General features: G+C 41.9%; 1 protein-coding gene across 3 annotated transcripts in view; it reads left to right on the forward strand.

Annotated features, from left to right (window-relative positions):
* Positions 1–1,161: 1,161 nt before the first annotated feature.
* DHX32 (DEAH-box helicase 32 (putative)) overlaps positions 1,162–21,095 on the forward strand; it is a 51,420-nt gene continuing 31,486 nt past the window's right edge. The window contains exons 1-3 of one of the 3 annotated variants that reach the window (XM_024751554.1): positions 1,162–1,438; positions 9,918–10,010; positions 15,426–15,937. In XM_024751554.1, the coding sequence (XP_024607322.1) occupies positions 15,653–15,937 (285 nt within the window). In that variant the 5' untranslated portion in view covers positions 1,162–1,438; positions 9,918–10,010; positions 15,426–15,652. Of the gene's footprint in view, positions 1,439–9,917; positions 10,011–15,425; positions 15,938–21,095 lie in introns of those variants that run through there. The other 2 variants (XM_024751555.1, XM_024751558.1) reach the window with 2 other exon arrangements.

Genomic DNA, 21,095 nt, shown 5'->3' on the forward strand with positions numbered 1-21,095 from the left:
GTTAAAAGAAAGGCAAAAGTTCTTAAAAACCTTCTTGGAAACTTTAATAATGTCAGCATATCCCCCAGAGAATGGATTTGGTCTGAGTACTTCCATTTCTGAAATTGTGCAAGAAAAGACGACTTGGTTTTGAGAGTCAAACTGCATCCTTCTATAAAAGTTCAAGGGCTTTCTAGTGCCCATCCATATAAAACACTGTTCTTATTTTAAGAACAAAAGGAGCAATAAAACATTAGCTTGGGAAAGAAGGACGGAGCACTGTCCTTCTAGAGAGGTTTGAGGAGTAGTAGTGGTCGTAGTAATAATAGTAACAACCACAATCAACACAGTAAGTTAAAGCTTGTGTTAGATCTGATAACTCCAGACTGCCCACCTTTTGTCAAACAATGTGGGAAACAGAAAAAGAAATCGTAACTTTGTGTGTGTGTCCAAGCCTACCTCGTAGAACCTCCAGTCGCGAATTTAACAGTCTTGGACAAAGCTCCAAAATTGTTTTCTCCTTCAAATCTCCGACTACTGGGAAGAGGACGGGATCTCTTCTAATAAATACAAGACCTAGCCTTGTTGCATGTTTAATTGCTGACATTTTAGAAGCAGAATGGCTATTTACAGTTAATGAATCAAACTACCAAACAAAATAACAACAACAATGACAGTAATAGTAATAAGAAATGGATTTGCTTGGGGGTCATTTCAGGAAGGAACACACTGGCGGCGCTGCATCCTCCTGCCCACACTACCGAGCTCACCCGGCCCTCCGGCTCCCGGCGGACACACTCGGCAGGATTTAGCCCCCTTCTTGTCTCTCCAAGAGAAGAAAGCTCGAGGAGGAGACCGTATTTCTGTGTCAAAAGCATTAAAAGCCTGCGGAGCCGCGCGCAGGGCGCCCACACCCGTTCCGGGCAGGCCCGGCCGCCCGCCCCGGCCCTGGCCCCGGCCCCGGCCCCCTTACTCTGGGGCTCCATGGTCAGCTGCTCCTGGGGCCCCACGGGCCGAGCCCCCCGCGCCGCCGCCGCAGCCCCTCCGAAAGCCTCTCCTCCAGGGCCGGCGTCTCTCCGGTTGCCCTGACAACCCGGAGGGCGGGGGAGGAGGAGCAAGAAGGACGGCGAGAGGGAGGGACCAAAAGCCGCGAGGCAACGCAGGCGGCCGCGAGGACCGCGCGTCGCAGGGGCACCGAGCGAGGGTGGCGGCGGGGTCGCCGGCTGAAGACTCTCTGCCCGTGAGGCCTGATCTTGCGATCGCGCCCTCCCTGGCGGCCTTCACGCCCCCGGCGGGGCCGGTGCCCGGGCCTTCGGCTGGGGGCCTGCTGGCCCTCCGTCGGCGACCCAAGGCGTCAGTCGGTCCGTCGGTCCGTGCATCCGGCGAGTTCGGCCTGCCCCGCGGGGTAGGGCGGCCGGGCCTGAGCCTCCCTCCCCGGACTCGGGAGCCGCCGCTGCAGGTAAAGGTCGGGCCCGGCGGCGGGAGGGGCGGTGGGCGGCCCGGGCGCACCTGTTGCGGCCGCTTGGGGCCCCCTGCCCGCCCGTTGGCCCGGGACGACCCTGCCCCGACTCGTAAAATGCTCCGGAGGAGGCGGCCTCCCCCAGCCTCCCGTAGCAGCGTCTCGGCGCGGGGAGAGAACCTGTGCACACCAGCCCTCCAAGCAGGGGGCCCCGGCCGCGGGGGTGGGGTTTGGGGGCTTGGACCCCGGCCCCGCCTTGGGAGCGGAGAGTTGGGTCACTTGTGTCACATTTGCGGGAAGCATGGAGCAGATGAGAGCCTCTTCTGTCGTCAGCAGTGGGCCGAGTGTGTCCCTTGTATCCTGAAACCCGGGAGAATTCCTTCGCTCCGCATTGCACTGTCATCCCAAGTGTCACATTTCAGGCTGTGGGCCCGAGTCGGATCTTTCCGGTTGAGTTAGTTTGTGTGTGTGTGTGTGTGTGTGTTTGTTTCAGCCCTCCCGGTTTTCGATTGAGTTGTGGCATCAGCCCACACGTTCTGTGCCAAAACTTTATAGGTATGTGAAACAAGTGTAACGTGATCCCACACCGTAATCTTTCCTAATATTTGTTTTTAAAACACTGATGCAGGTAAGGAAGCTTTGAGAGTCACCAGGGATTTTATCTGGTAGGTTGTAAAAATTCAAACCACGGTGAGAGTGCTGTAGGTTAAGAAAAACAACTGTAAGGAAGAGGGAAAAATGGAGAAGAGAGAAGGAAAAGGACGAGAATGAAAGTGCAGGTGGGAGGAAAATGGCATGATTGATTTAGTACTCATGCTGGAGATTATGACCCCTCCATCAATTCCTCCTGCTGCTCTAGACAGTACTTGAGGGAAATGAAAAGAGGCCTTTTGCGGTCATGTAAGTGATTACTCATTCTTTGCCACTAGAGAGATTTCCACTCTGTAGACAAGGAACATCAAGGAGAATTACTTTTCTCTTCGAATCATTCAGAGGTTAATTGAACCTGAGAAGCATATATCCTGTGTTGAAAAGGGACATTTATTATATTCCACCAAATTAGGCTTTCCCCTCCCAGACTATATGGAGACATTTTCAGATTAATTGTCAAAGCAAGAAGGTTTATGTGTGGATATCAACAAGCAGTGTGATATATACAGAATCCGTAATTCATAAGCTAAAATATTAAAGTAATAAATTGAGGTTGGAAAGTAAGCACTTCATGGTACCTTAAATACCTGTTCATGTTACGTAGAGACACAGGGGATGGGTTTTTAGACAGAAAGCATCTAAGATCAACAGTACTTTGGTAGTGTAGTCTTTTCAAACTCTAGTTTTCACATCATTTGCAAAATCATGAATTGGTCTTTTCATCCAAGAAACAAACATAATGGTGCTCATTAATAACATCTTAGTCAATGTGATAAGATAGTGATGAAAACTTGGCTTTTATTAGCAGGGAAAGAAAAAAGAGGTAGGGTTAAAATTTCCCATATAGTAAAGGATTAGGCATTTGTATTTAAAAAGAAGAAGCAACATTGTAGATCTTCGTGCCAAAGTAACAAGGACTCAGGAGTTTAATAGTTGCATGCAGATTTTAAGGTTGGAAAAATGGAGATATGCATTGGTGAATACTTTGTATTATAGATGAATGATTTTATCAGTAGTTATGAACTTGACATTGAGGAAATCCTGCACTGAAATATTTTAGGTAACAGGTGACTTTGGCAACTGAAAAGCAACATTGGATTTTAGGGGATAGTGTACCTATGGAAGAAATGACTGGTTGTGGGTGGGGGCAAGTGGGAGGAGGGGAAGGTACAAAGATGTCTAAGGCAGGGACAACATTCAGTTTCTCTTCCTCCAGCCCTAGTACAATGTACTTGTTAAATGTTGAATGAGTGAGAAGAGCTTTAGAGAAATCGCTCTAGGTAAAGGATACATTATTGGAGGAAATATCCTGAGGTCAGAAGGTTGCTAATGTCCTAGGAGTTGAGATGAATGGTAAAGGTATTGGTTGTCCCTTTGGGGATTTTCTACTACTTTGTTTTCTGTTTCTTTTCACTGTCATTTTCAGGGTGTTACTGGTGGTCAAGTTAAAAACAATGAAGTACTGATTTTTAAAAAAGTTTCCAAGCTCATCACTGGATAGAATAGTTACATTATTATTTACTTGGCTGATTGATGCTTAACTAAATGTAGCAAGCCAAAGCACTGTCACAAGGAATAGCAAGGTAGCCAGTAAGAGTAGCCTTTCTTTTTCTTATTTAAATCTCTTGTCACGTCAGAATTCAAAGTAGAAATAACTCCAGTAGGAAGTTAACATTATTTAATCCTAGTAGGATGATTTTAAAAAGAAAAAAGAAGGAAAGAAAACAAAGCAAATGAATGTGTTATTTCCATTTAGCAAACTTACTATCATAAGTCAGAGGACGTTTCTCATTTTTGTTTTTGGATTTCTGTTTTTTATTTTGCCAGAGTGAGGGTACTTTTTCCTCTTTCTCTGTTACTTTCTGAAACTCATAAGGAGTTCAGTCAAAGGCAGAAAACAATTATATTTCCATTTTTGCTGTTTCCTTTCAGTCCTCCAGACCTGTCATGGTCTGCACTCAAATTGTTGGACTCAAGAAATGCCCATCTCTTAGCCCTTTTCATCATTCGTAGTATAATCGGGCTACAGAGCCATGCCACCCACACCCCCAGTTCCCATCTGGGAAGTCTTGCAGGTTCGGGGACTGCCCACTGAATGTATTTCTCTTTCCTACTGGGGGCGCTACACACTTTGGCACTTATCCCTATACTCTACTATACTTTTTTTTTTTCTTAGATTTTTTTTATTGAAGTATAGTTAATTTACAATATTGTGTTAGTTTCATGTTAGTTTCAGGTATACAGCACAGTGACTCAGCCATATATATATATATATAAGAGTTTTCTCTCATTTTTTGTGTATGGGTCTTGGCCTCTGATTAGATTAAGCATTTTAGAGCTAAGTCCATGACCTAGGCTTCTGTATTCCTTTAGCTCATAGTGGGTTTTCGGTGTGTACCTGATAATTTAAGTTGAATAATAATAGAAAGAGGACAAGCCTTTAGTCAGGGATGATTGCATTAATTTCTAGCTCTGCCACCTTGGTAAAGTCAGGAGCTATTATTTCCTCATTGATAACTGGGGATAATAAAACCTGAAATGGTTGTCAAATAGTCAAGTTGTGAGAATAGAAATAAAGTAAATGTGATTATAGATATGAATGAAAATACCTTGTATATTGCAAAGAATTTATTAAATGTAGAGGGTTGTTATTGATTCCAGCATACAGCAAACATTTATTGAGCATCCATAGTGTGTTAGGTGCTTCCTTGGTTCCGGAGTCGCTGTTCATAAAGGGACTAGGAAATGACCAGATGGATTGTATGTGGGGGCAGGAGGGCTTCCTAGGCAGAGGAGGAGCTTTGAGCAAAGGTAGGGAGGCAGGGAGGCCAACTCTAGGCAAAAGTTCATGTGGCTGGAGCAGAGAGAACTTATTAGAAGGGAGTGGAAGGAAGTGAGGCTGGAGAGGCAAATGCAGGCTAAATCAGAAAGAACCTGGGAGTGACGTTTTATCTTGAAGGCAATCAAAAGTACTTGAGTCAGTGACATGATCAGTTATGCATTTGAAGGAGATCCCTGGCAGCCTGTGAATGACGTTGATGGAGAGCCAAAATTACATGCAGAAAAAATTGGAGATTTTGCAGTAATCCCGTGAAAAAATGTTAACATACTAAGGCGGTGTTGGTGGGAGGAGGAGGGACAGCTGAGAGAGGCGGAGTTGGTGTTGGGGAGGCGTGAAGGTGAGGGAGAAGCCAGGGCTGTCTCCCCGCTGAGGGGGGGGACCGTTCTGTCAGTTGTTGAATCTGGAACAGGAAAGAAGGAAAGACATCTTTTTCTTTTTCAGGAGTGTAAGAAATGGGGCAGATGATGAGCTTGGTTCTGAATGTTAACTCTGAAATTGCCTGTCATCTGAGTTGGGGTGTCCCATAAGCAGTAGTTGGACATGTGTATCTGGAACTGTAGAAAGACATCTGGGATTAAGATAGAAATTTGGATGAAGCATTCACTAATTGAAGTTAAAAATGTGATGAGATTCCCCAGTGAGATGGTGTGGAACGAGAAGAGGGCCAAGGATAGAACTCTGGGGTACACAGATATATCTTATAGGAGGAGCAGGGTGCGGTGGAATAACGCAAGGAGACTAAAGAGGCGGGACCAGAAAAGTGAGCTGAAGATCTGGAAAGATTAATAAAACAGAATCCCTGCTGTTAGAGGGCTCATGTACCAGCATTCCCTGAAATGATTACACTGGGCTGGCCAGAAAGTGCATTCGAATTTTTCCATAGCACCTATGGGAAACCCCGAACGAACTTTCTGGCCAGCCCAGTGCTTCCCTCCACCTGCCACAGAGTACAACAAAACAGTTTATCAGTTTATTATTGCTTTGTTAAAGGTGATGCAAAACGGCTACCCATTGCTTTGTTTGCAAAGAACAAAACGTCCTGGTATTTGTGGTTTTTTCATGATCTCCATTTAGAGCAGAATGTAACTCCAGGAGGTATGATAATGCCTCAAGCAAATACTGTCTTTAAAAAAAATGGGTCAAAGTTGGCTTCGTGTGCGGTGGAGATCCAGTAAATACGCTGACTTCCCTGGGGAGGCCGGCAGTAACCTAGTCTTGAGATTTCAGCTGTGATTGGCTCCCACCCATTTGCTCAGATACCTAATTTGACTGCATACATGAGCCAAATTAATATTTTAGCATACTTCATTAACTCTGCTTTTACTCAAATGTTACTTTTTAGAATATTATTCAGTTAAAAAAATCACCAAAGTAATATTGAAAAGCAGTGAGTGACCCAGCCATTTGAAAGTCTAACCAAACCCTTGATTTACAAACTTACATGTGGAGAGTAATATGTGATTATGATACATAAGCATTGCTTGAGCTTGGGAAGTCTTTCTGTAGATGCAAACTACCGGCAGAATGTAGGATTCTTTAACAAATTAATTAACTGTGCAGGATTGGTTATTCAAGCTGTATTTGGTATGAGCCAATACTGAGTTAAAAGTGAATCATTTTTCATTTGAGTATTTTTAAGTAGCTGATTAATTTGATTTGCTTACTTAAAGTCAAGACAGAGTCAACTTTAGGAGTCTAGAAATAAGGTTTTTAAAATAAGTTCTGAATTTTTACCTTACCTTGTTCAAGAAAGGTTTTAAGTATATACTAGGAACCAGTAGGATGTGCTTTTGGGGAGCTCTGAGCCAATTAAAACAAAGGAAAGCAAAGGGGTAATCTTCTAAAAATCCCAGTAACGTTAAGTCCATTGTTTCAATTAAAATATAACACGCCTAGGAAATAAAGTCTACATATTAGGTATTTGTAACTTCATGTGGGTGATTACAACTATGTTTTTCCTCCCATAAAAGAACTGCACATTATTTGTTTTACGGTATTTTTTCCAGACCACCCTGCCTGACATCTCCCATAATATCAAGTATTTCTTCACCCCACAGTGTTGCGGTGGGAGCCCACATTCTTTAACGCAGTCAGGAAGCAGTGTGGTACGAGGTCGTTAAGCACACACCGTACACGTACCTGGGGTGAAGCTGAGATCAGACCGCAGGACTTCAGCACCTGCTCCACCACAGATGCGCATCTCAAAGCTGAAGAAATTAAGCTTCTGAAGGCTTAAATTCCCTCATTTGAAAAAATGGAAATAATAAAGTAAACCCTCATGGGGTCCTTAAGAGTTTAAATGAAGTAATCCATATAAAGCACTTACAGCATCTGGCACCCAGTAAGCACTCTATAAAGGCTAATTGGTAGAAGTATCATCATTATCGTTATCATTAGTACTGGTCCAACTTTAGGGGTTGTACAGAACCTTTCTTTTCAAAGTGTGGTCTGCAGACCAGTGCCAGTCCACAGACTGTTACTGGTTTGCAATGAGACTAGGAGCTGGTACCAGCATGTAAATAGACTATGGCACTAATCATACTGTTTATTTCAGTTTAACAGCAAGACTTCTTCAGTGAAGGAAGCAGTGGGTTAATTTACATTCTGGTTTAAGCTCCTTATCTTGCCGCAAACAAGCACTTTGAATAGAATTGGCATGGAATATGGGACTAATGATCCCATTCTCCAAAAAAAAATAATAGCCCTTTATCCTGAAGAGTTATTATTCACTTGTAATGCCTCATTAACCTTCTTTCTTCTAAACATTATAATCATGGTTCACAAGTATATCGTTTATTATTTCAGATAATATTTATTGATCGCATAATCTGTGCAAAGCCCTTTATATTGTAGACTTCACAAGGATGGCTCCGACACGGATCTTGACCTTAGGAAGTCGATCATAAACCTAGAGCTAGAGGACACAAAGGTGAAAACCTGAGTAAATGTGTTGAGTACGTGTGGTGAGTGTTTGTGTTAGTGTTACAGCTTCATTCCAAAGGTTCCACATAGGCAGATGTCTCCTTTTGCTGAGCTGCTCCTGTAAAAGGAGAGAATTAATACCTTTATTTTTTCAGTATTTGTACTCTCATAATGGAGATCAGGGTTTACTTTATTAAGGTTGTGTTTTTCCTGGGAGATTCAGAAATCTGCAACACTAGGGAATGTCTTAGTTTTTAAATATAACTGACAAAAGTATAACTTTTGGGGGCTTCCCTGTTGGCGCAGTGGTTGAGAGTCCGCCTGCCGATGCAGGGGACGCGGGTTCGTGATAGTATTATAGAAGATTCACCCTTAGGTTCTAGGATTTTTAAGATATTACTGATTGTCTATTTGATCCTGTTTGCAAACATTTGAATAATAAATAATTTCCTGTTCTGCAGAATATGAAGAGACATTAAATAGATATTAAATTACTTTAAAACTTTCAATAAAAATTATCACAGATTCTTCAAGAAAAATGCATTGGTAAATAGTGTCAAAACAAATTTGGGAGTCGTATTAAAAGAATAATTTTTTAAAAGGCAAAGTCTATGTGTGTTTAGGTAAAGAACCCTTTCCCCAAACAATGGAGATGAAAAAGGATTGGCTGTGACTTAGATCATAGAAGAGACCTATTTTCCCAGACCTAAGTGAAAATAATTATAAACACTCAAAGTCAAGAAATGTTACTTAGTTTTTAATAATTCTTATAATTTTTCACATGAAAATGATTCATTGGTTTCTCTTACTGCCCTATTTGGTAAGCTTGCTCATAACCCCACTATCTGTTCTATTCTGCCATTTACCTTCAGTTGTCACCAACTCTCCTGGTACTTGATCTCAGTAATAACTTTAAGAAAATTGAAGGTAGGTGTTAGAAAAATTATAGGTAATATTTAGAAAATTGAGTAATACATTAGATTTTGGAAAATTGTAAAGAAAACCAAAAAGAGTAAAAAAAAAATTTTTGATCAAGAAATGACTCGGTGAGTTAGACCCATGGCACTTAAAATAAAACATGGTCTCTCTACCATAGCATATCAAGTCTTTTGTGATGTGGCCCTTGTCTCATCTATGAACTTACCTGTCCCAGGGTCTTTTATTTTTCCTATTCTATACCTGCCATTTTTCCTTCTTTTACTTACTTGACTATAAGATTAAGAGTCTTTGTTTCACACCTCACCTTCATCCTCAGCTAGACTGTATGCCCGTGAGGACAGGACCCAGCCCTGCCTGTTCACATGTGTCACCCCCATGTTCACAGGGCAGGTACTTAGTAGGCACTCAAGTATTGGTTGAATAAGAAAATGGAAGCCATGAAAATATAGGCATTGAAGATGAGAAAACTTGAGAATAGAGAAAACTTAATTAGATTAAGAATAATACCTGTAGTAAAATACAATCAGATGTTACTCTTAAAAGCATAAAACCCCCAAAGAACAGGAAGTGATTGGTTATCTACTCAGCGGCTAATTGCTAACTGAGTACCCACAGTATTTGGGTTCAGACTCTGGAAATTGCCGAATAAGATATAGCTCAATAATGGTTCCAGTAGAGAGACTGAAAATACGGGGGAAAGACAGTAAGTAGTACAGATAGTTCAGTAGTTGCCTAATACTTAGGGATGTTGCCTTCTCATACTGGTTATTTACAAGTGGCCCGAAAGATCAGGGGTCTGCTGGAGCAAGCGTGACAACGCTGTTATGTGAATCTCAGTGCAGCTCTGTGATTTTCCACACAACTCCTCAAGTCACCAAGAAAGAAACAGCTTTAATAAATGTTGCAAAAGGAGCTAATCTGTGGTTTGGGTATGTGGTTCAAGGGAAAACTCAAGAGCTGGCACAAATATTTCAGTTGATGCTTGTGATTCACCAAAAGTTCAGGCCATATGCTTAAAAAACAGCAGGGGTCTATTCTATATCATTAATGAAAGGGGACAGAAAAGTTCCCGAAATCCAGAAACATAGTGAATTCCTGACAAGTGTTTCAACTCTGTTCATTCAGCAGTAGCAAGCTAACTGGAACCTTGAGGAGAGTGAAATAACGAAAGTGCAAATCTGTGCAAGAGAGATTGCAGTGGAGAGACTGAGGAGAAAGGTAGGTGGTCACGGGAGTCTGGGGATGAAAGACGAGGGAGATGGAAGGAGCAGAATCCCGAATTTTGAAGGACTTGGTCACTGACTGAATCGAGGGCAATCTGGAAAGTCGAACAGCAGTATCCCTGACGAGCTAATAACATCATTCACTCATTCATTCGACAAATATTTTTTGAATGCTCTCTATGTGTCAGCTCTGCTGTAGATGTGAGGAGCAAAATAGACACATCCCTGACTCAGGGTGCTTGCAATCTGGTGGGGGACACCAACAGTAAACAAAATAAAGAGGTAAAATAATGCAGGAAATAATAAGCTAGGAAGTGGGTTTGGGGCGCAGGACTGTGGGTAGAAGTTCAGACAGGGCAGCCACGTGGCAGGGAAGCCCTCACAGAGTTGATGAAGATCTTTGGGAAGTAAGGGAACTGGCCATTTGGATATCTGAGGAAAGGACATTTCAGAAGGAGAGAAGAGCAGGCGTGAAGTCCCTGAGGCAGGCATGTGCTGTGTGTTTGAGGAATAGTGAGGGGCCACGTGGGTAGAGAAGAGTGAGCTGGGAGGGAGCCAGTGGAAACGAGGGCAGACAGGTGATGGCTGTGGGTCCCACAGGACTTGTAGATCCTATTAAGGATTGTGGCTTTTCCTTGGAGTAAGATGAAATGGGAAGCCATTAGAAATTTTTGAGCAGAGGAGACGTGAGCTGACTTGTAACAGGATCACTTTGACTCCGAGAGACTAAGGGTGGAACCAAGACCAGTCAGGAGGCTATTGCAGTAATCCAGGGGAGAGGATGGGGGCTCCGACCAGCTGTTCACAGTAGGACGTATGGGGTCCTTGATGTATTTTGAAGGTAGAGCTGACATGATCAGATGTATTAGTTTACTATTGCTCCTGTAACAAATAGCCACGAATTTAGTGGTAATTTATTATCTTAACAGTGCTTCGGTTAGAAGTCCATCACAGGATCTCACTGGGTTAAAGTCAAGGGGTCGGCAGGGCTGTGCTGCTTTCTAGACCCAGCAGGAGAGAATCCCAGCTTCTAGAGGTCACACACATCACGGCTCACGGCCCCTCCCTCCATCCTCAAAGCCAGCACGTTGCATCTCCCTGACCCTTCCTCCATGGTCATATCTCCCTCTGACTATAGCTGAGAACGGCTTTCTGAGCTTCAGATCCTTACGATTAGCTTGGACCCTCCAGGATAATCTCCCTATCCCGAGGTCCTTAACTTAATCACATCTGCAGCCCTTTTTGTCAAGCAAAGTACATATTCACAAATCCCAGGGATTAGGACATGCACATCTTTGGAGGCTGTTATTCTGCACATCCATTGAAGGACCAGAGGTGGAATTTGAGACAAAGAAAAATGAAGAGTAACTTCAAAATTTTTGGTCTGAGCAATTAAAAGGAAGAAGATGAGAAGACCAGGTTTATGGCTTTGGGGCAAATATCAGAGCTCAGTTTTGGATACGTAAAGTTTGAAAAGCCTGTTAAATATCCAAGTTGGAGATGACAAGTAGGTAGTTGGATACGTGAGACCTGACGTTTAGGAGAGAGGATTGACAGGATGTATAAATGGGAGTCCTCCACATATGATGGCATTAAAGCCATGAAACAGGATGAGACCATGCGGGCCCTATTATAGAGAGAAAAGGGAAGAGGTCCAGAGACTAAGTGTTGGGAAATCTCCAGATCTCTGCAATCGCTAAAATGGTACATTTGAGAGTTTTGTGGGTCTGAAGAACACATTTATATTAAATTGAACATGGAGAGAAATACTGAAGAGAAGCATTGAACAGCGAAACAGTAATTCAGGACAAATTTCACAATCTTGTTTCACTTAGTCCCTTGCAAACATTTCTAGAATTATTGGACCAGAGCCAGAATATCAATGGCTAACACATAGCTTCATCTTACATCAACTTCTGATTCTTTTCTTGGTGAAGGTGGTTTCATGTTATACTAGATGTGTATTGTTTTCATAAATACTCATTGAAGAGTTGTAATAGATTCACTTCAAAGGGCAGTCTTTGACAGGTGTTGTAGTCTACAGCCTCAGGTAGCATAGCTTTGAAAAGGAGCAAATGCCAATCTTTCAGATTTGAAATTATTGTAGAATGTTGTTTATACTGGTAACAGTTTTTATTAAATTTTATTTTCAGTGGCATGTAGCCTACCGTATTATGTGTTTTCCTTTATTTAGGTTAGTACTATTAAATTTGCCAAAGGCCAAGACACGGATCTTTTGTATGTATTTAATTACATCTAGGAGAAAATCATTGACATGACTGATGCCAGTTGTTGGATAAATGAGGAGAGGTCTGTCGTGGGAGTCGGGTGGGCTCAAAACTCAGCCACTCCCCCCTCCAAATCTGGAACTCAGTCTATATCACAGTAAAAAGGTCCTGAGAGAACTGGAAATAGAGGTCACAGACTTCTTAGCTTTACCCTTCAGACTCATTGGATTCAGCGTAGAGCCCTTTGTGGACTCAACCATTACAAGTATTTCTGTCAAACAAGCCTAACTGGTTTCTAAATGCCAAGTAGGAGAGCAGGTTAGAGAAGCAGAGAATGGCCTCACCAGGTAAATGAGCAGACCACAGTGTGACGTGGGTACTGAATCCCCAGAGAAAGGAGGACTCTGGGGCCGCAGTCTGGCCTTTGACCCCTGTCACTTCAGGGAAATCTGCAATCATCATTGTGTTATAGGAACCAATGTATTGGTGATGCTGAGTTGTGAAGAAAGCGTTGAATTCTGAGTATACTCTGTTTAGTAGGCAGAAGTCTGGTTATCTGTTGCTGGAACTTGGTAGCTTATAACAGTGACCATGTACCCTTCCCATGGTTCTTCGGGTTGAGTTGGCTCCTTCTGCTGGGTGCCCTGTGGGCTGGGCCTGTGGTCACCTGGAGGCTTTACTGGGCTAGAGCATCTTCCACGGCTCACGCACATGGTTGGCGGTCTGTGCTTTCTGAAAACAGACGCCAAGCTTTGGTTTCTTCCCAGTGGCCTCTCCCCGTTCCTTGGGCATCTCACAGAATGACAGCTGGCTCCAAGGGGGAGTGTTTCAAGCATGTGAATGCCTTGGAAGTAGCCGATCATCACTTCACTGCATTCTTGTAGTCATACTGAGTCACATGGCCAGCTCAGACTCAAGGGGAAAGGAAATAGACTACACCTCTCCGTGGGAGCAGTGGCAGAGAATCTGTGGTCATCTTTTAATCACCATAACAGAGAAGTGGGTGATGTATCTGTACACATTGTATGTGTTATGAAGGGGCTAGGTGAGCCTAGATCTCTAGAAAGATGATGATTCAGAAAACGTGACTGTTCCCCCGGGATTCAAAGTGGTAAATACTTTATAAGTAAGATTTTACTTTAATTACAAGATTATTACACCTTTAAGGAGTGCTATAAAATTAAGAGAAACATTTCAAGGACACATATTTGCTAAAAATAATAGCTCTGCTTTTTTGTTTGTTTTTAAGTTAAAACAATTCAGAAATAGTACCTAAGGCAATCATTGGTCATTACAGTAATTTAATTTACATGTACGATGAGATTCTACATCGGGATTCTAATCAGAACAAAACAAAAATTGAATATAACACTAAATGTCAGCTTATCTTAAGCAGTAGAATTTTCTGATTCTTGGATACCTTGTCGAAGTCAGCTTGTCCTGTGATCTCAGGCTATCGTGTTTTTGGAGCTTTTCTGTGGATGTGGTCTCAGCCATGGGGCAGTGAAGAATTGTAGTTAATCCATGTTGCATTTGTGTTATCACAGCATTGTAGTTCCATTATAATTTTGAAACAATGGCTTTTAGAATGGATTTTGAAGAACTGTACCTTCATAGAGCTGAAACGTCCTTTCCCTGCTCTGGTTTCTCCCTCTTTTGGCCTATTTGTGTGTGACTTTTTACAAATTCTATCCCACTCTTCGTCCTACCCCTAAAGTAAGTGGGTGTCCAGTGCCTAGTTTATTAATTTAAGCCCTGAAAAGGCACTCAGCGAATGTTTCTTACGTGATTGACCGTTTCCTTGGAGCCTGGCTTGACCAATGGAGGAGGGGTTTTTTTTTATTACTTACGATTAGGAGGTAGCCGTTTGAGCCCACTAACTCTGACAATCTAAAGCAATAATTCCGGGACTTCCCTGGTAGTCCAGTGGCTAAGACTTCTCACTCCCAATGCAGGGGGCCCGGGTTGGATCCCTGGTCAGGGAACTAGATCCCACATGCCACAACTAAGAGTTCGCACCCCGCAACTAAGAGTTCACACACCATAACTAAAAGAAAAAGATACTGCAACTAAAAAAAAACAAGATCCTGCATGCCACAACTAAGACTCAGCGCAGCCAAAGAAATTTTAAAAATAATAAAATTGAAAAAAATTTTAAAAAGGAAGTTAAAAAAATAAAGTGGTGTGTTATCCATTAAAAAAAAAAAAGCAATAGTTCCGATAAATGGGGTGCTGTAAAAAGAGTGATCTGAGTGACAAGATATCATGAAATGTATTTTATTATTCTTTTATACTCAAGTTTTTCTGTCTTTTTAGTTTTCCCTTGATTAATGTGAAATGGTGCTTATTTCCAGCAATATTGATTAGAGTTTTAAAAGATCACCAGTGATTGCAAAAGGAAGGACCCCTTACCTGACACGTAGGGAGTGTTACTAGCATAAATTTTACCTTTTCTTAGTCAATTTTTCACTTCTTCATTTAAATTAAATGTATTTTATTGCCTCTTGAATATGACATACTGGGCTCAGGACCCAGGAATCTCGAGAAATATGCTTGAGGTTTCTGGTTTAATTAAGCAAACAAAGACCTCATTAACAAAAGCTAGCCATAGCCTCAGATGGAAAACAATAAGCAACTCGCTCACTTGACTTTGTAAACTGGCACAAGCAAATGTAAAGTGAAGTATTTTTTTTTAATATTCTCCTTTAAACTAGAGGAGTTCTTAATACTAAATAAATAAATAAATAGTAGACTCCTGTAGCCAGTGTTGGAGAACACTCCCCAAGCCCTCACAATTTTCCCTTTTATAGGGTCTGGCATCTCTTTTGTAGTGGGATTAGTGACCACGTGATTGAGGCTCGCACTCACAATGTCCCCCTGTTGCTTTCTATTCACTGTCAATCAAGATGCAGGGACCTGTGTTAGAGGCAGATCAGGCAGAGAGCACCAGGTCCAGTGTGGAATTGTTTTCCAAACTGGCCAGGAAAAAACTGCAGCCAACCAGACTTTAAGAATTAACCTATATTATTCCTGGCCTTTTAAACAGACAGCAGAAATAAAAGACAGTAACCAGTTAACAGGAAGAATCATGCTTTTATTTTTGAATGCGTATGCGTTTTCTTTTGAACATCTTGTATGTATATGTACCTGATTTTCCTTCTTTTTTTTTTGTTTGTGTTTAGCGTGGTTTATTGACAATCATTTAACGTGCTGAAGAGTGCTGGTGAGCCAGCATAGTAGCTAATGCAGCAAAGAAGAACAGATGCAGATTTGAGGAATTCAGCTTGCTAAAACCTTGAACTGAAGTCCTAGACATTGGGACATCTGAGTTTGTATATGTGCACTTTCAACCCTATTTGCAGTGGGTTATTGTAGGAGAATGCCAGCTGCTTAAGCTCACTTGGACGAGATGGAAGAAGAAGAAGAACTGGAATGTCCAAACTCTTCCTCTGAAAAACGCTATTTTCCTGAATCCCTCGATTCCAGTGAGGGGAATGAGGAGGGGATTTTGGCCTGTGAGGATCTGGAACTTAACCCTTTTGATGGATTGCCATATTCATCACGTTATTATAAACTTCTGAAAGAAAGAGAAGATCTTCCAATATGGAAGGAAAAATACTCCTTTATGGAGAATCTGCTTCAAAGTCAAATTGTGATCGTTTCAGGAGATGCTAAATGTGGCAAGAGCTCTCAGGTGAGTAGCCACTACAAAAAAGCATTTACTTTGTGTGTTGTACTTTTGTACTTAAATAATCACAGTGTCACAGCATAGTGTTCTGTTTTAATAATGATATTATCTAAACCAAAAAACAAAACAAAACAGAGCATTAGCAATTCAGGCACAGCAGTTAAGTTACTTCCCTAAATCTCTTTATGAAAGCCAGCTGAATAAAAGTGAATACGCAGGTGGACATTAATTGTGTTTATTGTACCACTGAATGTTCTTTAGAATAGCAGAAAAACCTGTTCAAATTATTTTGTTGTGCATGTTATATTTTAAAAGATGTGATAGATGTTATTTGCCTGCCACAGGTTTGGGGATTAACTGCCATGTTTACACGTCCAGCAGTCTGATAATCAGGATGTGTGGATATGCTTATTGGTGAAGTTGGCTAAGTTACAGGAAGTCAGAAGCACAAGGAAGTTCTTATTTTCCAGACTGTAAGAAATAACCGAGTGGCCAAATATGATCCAGGCCTAGAGCCACACACTTCAGGATCTAAAAAGGAGGAAAGAATTAGGATAGACAGCTAATGACTATTTACTGGCCAGTTTATTGTTGTCATATTTGAACTTGAAGTTTGATTTGAGTGAGATCTCTATTTTACACTTAAATTGTAAAGCAAGCAGTAAGTATTTTTATTATGAAATTCATTTGTAGGTTCTCATGATGTGAGAATTATAGAGTAGACCACAGAGATAATCTGATAGAACCCCTTCATTTTTCAGATGATGAAACCCTGGCCCAGAGGGGTTTGATAATTTGTCTAACGAATGTCACATAACTTTCTGAGCTGGAATTCCAAGAACTCTTTCTACTATACTTTGCTGCTTTAAGGTTTTTATTACCTCTGGGGCTTACTTGTTCTAAACGGAACTTGAAGAGGGGTGAAATGGACAACAGGTTTTTTTTTTCCTTTAATCTTGTTTATAGCTGCCAATATCAAGGGTTTATTATGATTTTCTATTTGTTGTGATGAGTTGTTGCTACAACGAACGATTTAGTTTGTCATAAGAAGCTAAGGATGAAAACTGAAGGAGTATAATTTTCCTGGTTTCTGTAGACAAGTGGCAAGTTAAAAATTATTTCGGGGCTTCCCTGGTGGCGCAGTGGTTAAGAATCTGCCTGCCAATGCAGGAGACACAGGTTCGAGCCCTGGTCTGGGAAGATCCCACATGCCGCAGAGCAACTAAGCCCGTGTGCCACAACTACTGAGCCTGTGCTCTAGAGCCCGCGAGCCACAACTACTGAAGCCTGTGTGCCGCAACTACTGAAAGCTGTGTACCACAACTCCTGAAGCCCGCGGGCCTAGAGCCCATGTCCCGCAATGAAGAGTAGCCGCCGCTAGCCACAACTAGAGAAAGCCGGCGCACAGCAACAAAGACCCAACGCAGCCAAAAAAAAAAATTAAAGTTTTTATTTTGCAACAATTTCAGACTTACAAAATGTTGCAAAAATAGTACAAAGATTTTCCACATACAGTTCACCCAGATTCCACTAAAGTTAACATTTTACCACACGTGCTTTATCGTTCTCTCTCCATACACACACACAGATTTTTATTCTGAACATTTTAAGAGTCAGTTGATGATATGATATCCTTTACCTCCAAATACTTCAGCAATATCTACTAAAACAGGGCTAGCCACAACATAATTACCAAAATCTAACTTATAACATTCAAATTTCATCAGTTTGCCCACTAAGGACCTTTGTCATTAAAAAAAAAATTCTAGTCCAGAATCCAATCCAAAGTTACATTGCATTTCCTTGTCATTTCTCCTTAATCACCTTTGATCTGAAGTGGCTTCTCAGTCTTTCCTTGTCCTTCACAACCACAATATTTTTGAAGAGTATTTTGAAGTTGGTTATTTCGTACAACATCCCTCAGTTTGAATCTGTCTGGTGTTTCCTTTGGATTAGATTCCAATTTTGCGTTTGTGGCAGGAAGAGCACAGAAGTGCTATGTGTCCTCCTCAGGACATCGTAGCAGGAGACAGAAGATTTTTCCCATGACTGGTGATGTTAAATTTGATAACTTGGTAAGGTGGTGACTGTCTTGATCTCTATCGTCAAGTTACAATTCCCCCCCTATCATTTAAGAGATATGGGGAGATACTTGGAGACTATGTAGAGTCTGCTTCTTGTCGTGCCTCCAGCTACTAATTTTAGCATCCTTGGACGATTCTTACCTTTGACGTTATTACATGGTAGTAACCAAATGGTGATTTTTCTGTTTCTGAAATTCCTTCTATTAATACATTTAATATTTGGAATTCTTCTGTAAAACTGAGCTTTTTCTTCTTCCTTATTTATTTATTCATTTATTTATGTCAGTGTGGACTCATGAATTCTTATTTTATTCTGTAGGTGATAATTCATTACTAAGCCCGTTTATTTTGTTGCTCAAATCGTCCCCAATGTGGCCTATGGGAACCCCTTCAGGATGCTTTCTGTGTTCTTTTGACATCATTCTCTGAGCATTTCTTTGCTTTCTGGCCCAGTAAGATGTTATAGGCTCATCTAGTATGTTCCCTGCTCCAGTCTTGGAAACAGCCATTTTTCTCAAGGAGCCCTGGTGGTTCCTTTTAGTGGGGAATTGTATTTGAAAACCAGGAGATGGGTGCTAAGTGCCCGTTGGCCATTGACTTGTCGTTGCTTCTAGGCCCTCCTGCTTCTCCTTCTCTCTCTCTAGCTCTTTTGATTTCTGTCTTTCTCTGTTTCTATTTCTCTGTATTTCTTTCTCTATGTATATTTCTGTTTTATCTGTACTTCTGTCTCTCTATTCTTAAAAATCATGGGTTCCTACTGATGCCTCTGATTCCAGTTCAGCCGTACAGCATTCATTCTAGCCTTCCCCACTTCCATATTTGTAACTCCTTTCTCTAACTATGAGAAACTTAGCACTCATTATTCATAATATCTTTACTTGTTCAATCTTAGAATGCTCAAAATTTAGTTTCAGAATTGCTAACCCACACTATTGTTTAAAAAAAAATTTTTTTTAATATATACTCCTTGAATTTTCTTTTAGAATTTGTGATCTTAAAGGGCAAGAATTGTTATCATGTAATATGTTATGTCAATACCTAGCAATGGTTTCTCTTGTCAGCTCTAACTTCTTGATCATTTTAATAAATCATGCTTGTTTCTGTTAAGTGTGAAGGCAGTATGTATCTTCAGGGTAGGAGAAATCAAATTCTAAACCAATTTAAATAATGAGAGCATCAGTTGTTTTCTTAATTCTGGAAACAACTTGGTTATTTTTTAAAGAGCTTCTAAGACTATTTTCTTTTTCCTCAGCATTTTAAACCTTTCAAAGAAAAGTCTGTCTTTAGACCCAAGCCTTCCAAAGAGGACCACAGGTGTTTTGCTGGATCCTAAAAATTCCACCTCTCTTCAGTGCAGATGGTATGGAGGCTATTTTGCGACTGCCCTCTGGAAAAGAGGACAACTTTTCATACATTTATAGAACCTTTTCTTGTTACCTTTTTGGGGGGCAGGTTTATGAAAAAGCCTAAAAGACAATGAAATATTTTTAGAACCATCTATTTACTTACTTGTCCTGAAATCTCCCCTGAAATGGTTGGGTCAGTGAGCTGAATAAGCATGACGTACCTGAGCTTTAGCCTAAAGTAAGAAGCTGGCTGGTATAGAACAACTGCACCTTGTTAGCTGAGTAACTTACTCCGCATTTTCTGTGTTCGCTCAAGAGGTATACGAATTATGGTATCCAGGGACACGTGACACTTAATGCAGAAGGGGACCCACTCCTCAGGAATGAGTTCTGGCGTTCTGGCTCACATCGGGCAGCTTAGTGCGCCTTGCAGGAATGTTGCTGTGGAGATTCATGCCTTTGGGTGGATTGCTGGACCTTATGGTTCCTTTCAGCTTTGGATTTCGTGATTCTGGTACTTAAATAAAAGTGAGTGATTGGGACCTTGGCACAGCCGCGCTCTGGGTGGCCCAGAAGAGGAATCAGTCACCATGGGCAGGCTGGGGACATAAAACGAGGGCTTGAAGGCCTTTGGGACTAGAATTTGTTTAACTGTAGTAGCGTTGTGTCTCACAGATGACTTTTGTGTCGCGTCCTTTACTTGTATATCCGCTAGAGGAAGGGACGCAATCTCTAGCCGTGGACGGAGGGGCAGGAGGTTCCACACCAGTGTGACTCACGTGGCTGTCCTGCTGCTGCGGTGGCAGCAATGAGACTGCTCCGCTGCCCTCCTGGTTCTGATCTGGACCAGCCGAGGATCCTGGGCCCCAGCCTCCCAGAGTCCAGCAGCCCAGCCTCCTGCCCGTTGCCCGGGGTGGGGATGGAGCGTCTTGGCTTCGCGTTCCGGGATCTGTACAATTTGTAGAGCTCCGGTTACGAAGTCAGGCTGGCGAAGCCTTGATGTAGATTAGGTTTTGGTTACTTGGAGGACCCCTCTTACCTACTCTCGTAGCGGCAGATGGGCCAGAGTCCCGGTGATTTGCTTGCAGGGAGGAGATACGAGCCAGGAGCCGGGCACGCTGATCGTGCGACCCGGAGCCGGCTTCACCGCTCAGGCTTTCGCACGTGTGGCACGTCACACAGTCCAGAAAACTGGATTGAGAGAATGTGAAAAAGTTGAGAGATTGAGAGAATGTGAAAAAGTTGTTGGATGAGTTCAGAATGAAAATATTTGAAGTTGTGATCCCTAGTAGGGAAATTTTCTAGACCAGATATATAAATGTGGGTGTTATCTATTGCTGAAAGGCCCAGGTGAATTTGTAAACAGGTTTGTTTTTTTCAGTTATAAAAGAACAGTTTTCTGGTTTGTTCACCAAATTGCACACCTTGTGCTAAGTACTAAAGTATGTTCTAGATGCCAGGGAGGAGGGGGGGACATACCTTCCAAAGAGAAACTATAGAAAGAGACATGAAATCTCAAGGCATATAATGCATTGGTGAGAAGGGTAAGGTACTGCTGGGACAAAGAAAAAGCCACTCCCAGAGGAGAATCAGAATCAGGGCGCGGAATGGTACGGTATTTGCTATAAGCGCAGAGAATGCAAGAGTTCCCTATGAAGCTGGAATCTTAGTGCCGCTTGAAATTATGAAATGTTCACATTTCTGGCATTTGCTGAATCATAATTCTTTTCAGCC

Source organism: Neophocaena asiaeorientalis, unplaced genomic scaffold, assembly GCF_003031525.2.
Source record: "Neophocaena asiaeorientalis asiaeorientalis breed wild unplaced genomic scaffold, Neophocaena_asiaeorientalis_V1.1 scaffold108, whole genome shotgun sequence".
NCBI classification, from domain to species: domain Eukaryota; kingdom Metazoa; phylum Chordata; class Mammalia; order Artiodactyla; family Phocoenidae; genus Neophocaena; species Neophocaena asiaeorientalis.